The sequence below is a fragment of the Pelobates fuscus genome, chromosome 6, assembly GCF_036172605.1.
Source record: "Pelobates fuscus isolate aPelFus1 chromosome 6, aPelFus1.pri, whole genome shotgun sequence".
In the NCBI taxonomy this organism is placed as follows: domain Eukaryota; kingdom Metazoa; phylum Chordata; class Amphibia; order Anura; family Pelobatidae; genus Pelobates; species Pelobates fuscus.
This window is the reverse complement of record NC_086322.1, coordinates 90,728,672-90,734,671: the sequence shown is the minus strand read 5'-3', so window position 1 is coordinate 90,734,671 and position 6,000 is coordinate 90,728,672. Positions and strand designations below refer to the sequence as shown.

General features: G+C 33.6%; 1 protein-coding gene across 2 annotated transcripts in view; it reads right to left on the bottom strand.

Annotated features, from left to right (window-relative positions):
* Window positions 1-238: 238 nt before the first annotated feature.
* The window catches only part of PDGFRA (platelet derived growth factor receptor alpha), a 29,504-nt gene continuing 23,742 nt past the window's right edge, over window positions 239-6,000 (bottom strand). For both annotated transcript variants that reach the window (XM_063458013.1, XM_063458014.1), the window contains exons 19-23: window positions 5,705-5,816; window positions 4,989-5,088; window positions 4,435-4,540; window positions 3,209-3,444; window positions 239-2,613 (exon numbers count right to left, since the gene is read on the bottom strand). In XM_063458013.1, coding sequence (XP_063314083.1) covers window positions 2,466-2,613; window positions 3,209-3,444; window positions 4,435-4,540; window positions 4,989-5,088; window positions 5,705-5,816 — 702 coding nt within the window. In that variant the 3' untranslated portion in view covers window positions 239-2,465. The remainder of the gene's footprint in view (window positions 2,614-3,208; window positions 3,445-4,434; window positions 4,541-4,988; window positions 5,089-5,704; window positions 5,817-6,000) is intronic.

The window sequence follows — 6,000 nt, the reverse complement described above, 5'->3', positions numbered from 1 at the left end:
AACTAAACAAATAGCTTCCCTCATTATCCTAGCAGCAAGGCTCCTGCTAGCTCAGAATTGGAAAAAGACACTATGTCCCTCCCGAACAGAGTTAAGAAGCAAAATTTACCAATATTATAGATACGAAGTTCTCGCCCCCCCCCCCCTTTTTATTCTGTATCCCTCTCCCCCGTCTTTTTGTTAGTATGAAAATAAAAAACTCTAAATGAAAAAAAAAAATGTATTATGAGCATCGTGAACAAAAATGAAATATGCTAGTGATGATTTATGTTATCACACTCACAGCTTTGTTTCTCCAAACATGAGGTTTTTTTATTATTCTAAAATATAATTTTGAACATTTAAAAGTGCAACAGTTTACGCATCTGTGGAGTACATCACAGTCAAAACAAATATAAACAAAGGCAGTGATACAGCTTAACATAATTGTCTGGCAGTATTTAAGGACTATATTGTAAGAAAAAAATATACAAATTGATGTATAACATCATTATAGCTTACGTCCTTCATCAGATACAGGACTATTTGATACAGACCTCATTGAATAAAGTATGTATACACACTGTTTAGAAACAAAGTGGTGCTACGGAGCACATCAACATCAGACTGAATCTTAGAGATGACAGAGAAATTGGCAGTTTTTTGCTGTTAAACAGGAAATTTGATTTATATTCACAAGAAATGTAAAACAATTATTATACACTTGCATTAAAATTGTACTGTAGATGTAAATTAAAAAAAAATGTAATAAAATACATCAAATTTGGTCCATAGTCCAACATTGTTATTATTGCTGAACAATTCTTCCAGTTTAGTTTGAATAACATTTGGAATGAGTTAAAGAAGATATTGTCTGTCTGTATGATTAATACTGAAATTAGCAAAAATATTTTATTAAATGTATAAAAATAAAAATGTAATTTTATGTTATTTTTGCTTTTAAACAGGTATTCTTTTTAGAATTCAAAGAAGTAACAGTCTGCAACGAAATACTTTTCATATATAATTACTCGTGCATTACACGAGAACCACTTGGTCATCAGATTTCCATTAACCATTTAACTGTCTGAGTTGCGTGCAACACATTGTCTTGCTCTGCAACGCTTTGCAGCATGTTACCGTACTATTCTACCACCTAATGGGTTAATATAGACTCAAATAGAATGTCTTAGTAACCCAGGGTGTGGTATTGTTACTATCTGTTATTTAAGCACAGGAAATTTTCAATAATCACAATGGGGGAGATTTATCAATGTTTTATATTAAAAGTGATGTAAGTTCTAAAAGTGGTGTATTCACTCTGGAAGAGATTCGAACCATCGGTGGCTATTTCACTATTACAACTTTGTACCACGTTTCTGATTGTGACGCCTTAACAGATTAAAATCTCCTTCAAAACCCATTTTTCGTAAATAACCACTTCTGCAAAATTGCTTTTAAAATTAGTTTTCACTAGGCTGAGGTGTAACTTGTCATTTACAAAACACTGACTATTCGTTTAGATGTATTTTTTTTTTCATTGTAAAAATAGTGAGTATTTACTGTAATAAAAAAAAAAAGTGTACTGTACCTTACGATCCCATTGTTATCTAAGCCCTATAGTGGTCAGTAAATTCTATAACAACACATGCGTCATTTCTAACTGACATTAGCTAAATTCTATGTTCTTATTAAAAATTCTAATCCATAGAAATATATGCTAATAATCCTTGTTAGTTTATAAAAATCTTCCAAATTCATTTGTTAAATGCAATTAATCTACCAACCAATTACAATGGGTTATCAAAAAATCATTTTAGTATTCATGTTAATACTTTTACGAAAGGGATACTACAACAAGTTCATAGACCCACAATCTGTTATTTGCAATGCTCTTGCTTAATACTTTTTGATCATAAAAAAAAGGTTCTGCATTTTCCTTCAGTCTTAATAGTTTCCAAAGTGGTTTAAAAGACTTTTGACAGTTATAACAAAGCAGCGAAGTACACAGGACCGATGAGTGGTCTCTTCTGTTAGTCCATATAATATGTTTACATCTTTTCTTTTTTATTTACAAAAATACAATAATGAAATTCAACAGTCATTTGATTTCGGTTCCTTCGTTGCTATGAATGCCCTTGAAAAACATTGCTACTGTTTTGATATTTGTCCATGTAATTGAAAGCAAACACAAACATACGATGAGATGCAAAGATGTACCGCTTGTTCAAAGATGTGCTTAGAAATCATTGGTCTTTGTAACAACCATTAATTCCAGTTGACAAATATGCTGTGAGTACTTATGAAGTCATAACAAGTACCATGTGGTTGTTGAGGCAAACAATTCACCGCCTCACATTGTCCGACGCAATAAAGTGGTTTTCCAAATGAAAAAAAAAAAAGAACATTAGAATTCCCTGGACTTCACAGTCTTTCTCTCTTAAATTCATGGTTTGATCTCTGAAACGGATTCATCAAAAAAAGAATCACAGGAAACTATCTTCCACCAGATCTGACGGATCGATCCCAATGTCGTCCATCATTTCTATATCTTCAATCGTCTCGTCCTCTCTCTTGATGAATGTGGAACTGCTGGAGCCAGTCTCAATTGCACTCTCGTCAGACGTTTGTGAACTGGAGAGAAAATATAGGTACATTTATTAACTATTCTGCCAGTTTATAATGAATTAGCATTCATTTATTTGTTTCTATTGCTAAATTGCATGTAATTGTCATAGCATAATTATTACTGTGCGTCAAATTTCAATGTTTTATAGTGTCTTAAGATTCTTTTCATTTTATTTCATCCAGTGAAATGCAGTACTATCGGGGTTTAATATATATTTAATATTGAATCATTTAATTTAGAATTTTTCTTTTGACCCTTTTCATATACTTGTAGGATAAGGCAGAGATCATGCTTGAAAAGAGAAATAAACTGTGTTTATCTAAAGGTGTGGGCAACCTTCAGTACTCCAGATGTGTGGACTACATGTCCTATAATGTACTTGTAGCTGTAATGCTGGCATTAGGGGAAATGTAGTCATTTGGAGTGCCAAAGGTTGCCTACCCTGATCTACATCAATCTGCATAGAACGGTCAATTGCCTTGCAGTCTACATTTCCCATGATGCTAAGTTGTACTTAATGCTGGCCATGCATTATGGGAAATGTTGTTTCCGAACATCTGAAGTGCTGTGGTTAAACTCTCATATGCTATTTCTGCTTACCTGTGTCTGTTTCTTTTCCCTGATTCATCCTCTGACACGGGGTCAATGTCCGGCAGGGGAATAATGTAACCACTGTCGGCACTAAGCCGTTGTTCATCAAACCCACTTTCCCTGTCTTTCATTTTATGTTCATTCTTGTAAGTCACCCCGATGTATGAGTTGTCACTGTCACTTCTCATGCGAGTAACTGCTGGATGGTCGCTTTTAAGGAAATCATGAAGAATTTTTTCGTAACACTGCAGATTCAAGAAAAAAAGCAAGAGTTGTCATTGTTTACAGTTTGAAACCAATGTTTTCTCTAGTTTGGTTTCCTTATCCATAAACTTTTTCTCAGCAGTACCTACAGCTGATTTGTTATTATTATTGTAACTAAAATACATCGTAATTTCTAAGCAAAATTATCCTGTCTAGAAACCAATAATCTGTTTTCTAAATATGTGGTTTAATTATTATTATTTTTAGAATTGTTATCACTCGGGAGTATTACAGAGGACATGAGTGTTTGTTTAGGTACATAAACCTCTGTCGTAGTCAGGCTTATGTCAAGAAACACTCAAGAATACCTGGCTTCAACCTTCTTAGTATTTCCTGACTTGTTCAATATTTGCCATAATTTTGGCTAGGTTTTTAACGCAACACCGTAGGCACTATAACCATTTAACCTCATTGAGGTTAAATGGTTATAGAGGAATCATCAGGAAAATTCTACTACGTCCCTTGGTGATATATCAACTTTCACAACTTTGTCCCCCTTTACTGTGTGTGATACTTCTATAACATTCAGCTATTCAATGACCATTTTGGAACAAATGTGAAGAGGGGCCCATTATACCTAGAGTCTCAAGCTAATTTTAATACTTAAGTTGACAAATCTAGATTTGTTTGACCAGAAAGATAGATAAACATCTGGTTCACTTGATTCTTGTATAAAGACTCAAGAACCATTTCTAACTTTTTTTATTGCCTAAACATTGATAAACGTGTAATATAGATGGACTGTGGCTCAGTTATATAATTTTAAACAAATGGAAGATATAAAGAAAGAGTTCTTAAAAGAAGGACATCTGCACATGCTATCAAATAGTTTTTTTAAATGAATTTTATCAGTTTAAGTGAATAATATTGAAGATTATTACAACTACTAACATTAATAGCTTACATAGCAACTTATTGTGTACATGTAACATGAAGAGAAGTCGACTTATAAACATAAAGAGTGTGGGTACCTTTTTGTATTCTCCAGGTAGAAGGCTTTCGACAATATCACTCAAGTGACCGAATGAAGGTCTTTTCTCTGGTTCACTATTCCAGCACTTGACCATGATGTCATACCTATAGATTAACAGTGAGAAAAGTTAGTGTAAATTAATTTGTCATTATTATGCCTCTTATTCCACGTACAATTCTTGTGACAGGTTATTAGATGATATAATGACACAATGGAAGAGTATCATTGGTATTGTTGGCCACACATGGACATCAGTCTAGCGTATACCATGTTCCAGATTATTGTGACATAACTTTCATTGCATTATTGCTAGGTCCTTTCAGAAATCTTGCTGCCGTGAGGAGACCTGAATAATGTCTGTAGGTAGGTAGATGCTCATAACTCAACACCCTGACGGTTTAATTGTTAGTATAGTAAACACATAGACACATATTTATAAATATTTATTGCAAAGGTGAGATCAAAAGGGACCTTTTAGTGAACGTTATTTTCAAGCTTCAGTTTTGGTCTGGTTAGTAATTATATTAAACTTTTAAACACTTTTATACTCACACTTCATGTGTAGCATGATCAGGCTTTGTCATTCTGTAGCCACTTTTTATCTTGTTGTAGAAGGTGGAGTCCACTATCATGCCTGGGTATGGTGTGCCCCCTAAAACCACAATAATGCATTCTATAAGAACATTATCCATACTGTTATACTATAACATTATACACTGCCCATGCAATATGATTCACTGGACACAGACTGTATTATGCAAAGTGTGATCTCATTCAACATATGTGAATTAAATCAAACTTTTACAATATTGCTGTCAGAAATTGGATAGATAATGTGGAAGAGAGAATTCTGCATTATTTGAAGAAGAGTATGGGCCATGTTTCAGGAGCCAGAAGAGCCCCAGTTTTCAAGAATGCTCTAGAATGACAAAATACATAGGAAGATGGTATCCAAATATTGACCCATATTCACTACAACGAGCTGCAGTACGTATGGTGCTTAGAGCACCCATTTTATTATCGGTGAAACTTTTTTTGTATAGTAATGTTAAGGCCCCTATAGTTGTAGCCTCTTTTAAAAAATTTAAATTCAGCTACAAATAATTCTGTTGGTATGGGAAAATATTAAAGAAACATGGACATGGATAAGACAGAACAGAAAGGTGTCTAAATGCTGCTTTCTTAGACTTTATTGTCAAATCTGAACACATTTTGTACAGACAGATAGTTCTATACTGATTTGATATTGTGTCATTTTATATACACACCAAGAGAGAAGATTTCCCAAAGCAAGATGCCGAAAGACCACACATCACTCAAAGTTGTGTATAGGTTATCAAATATGCTCTCTGGTGCCATCCATTTCACAGGGAGAAATGTCTGCAGAAAAAAATCAAATAATTAATATTATTTTCTGCACTGTAGCAAAAGATTAGACTTGTAAATGTAGTGCAGGATAAATACATCGCTGTTCTGCAAACGTATATGTGATTCTTTAATTACATCCTTACAAAACGTGTTTATTCCCTGGAATCTATATTCACATTTTACACTCTAGAATTAG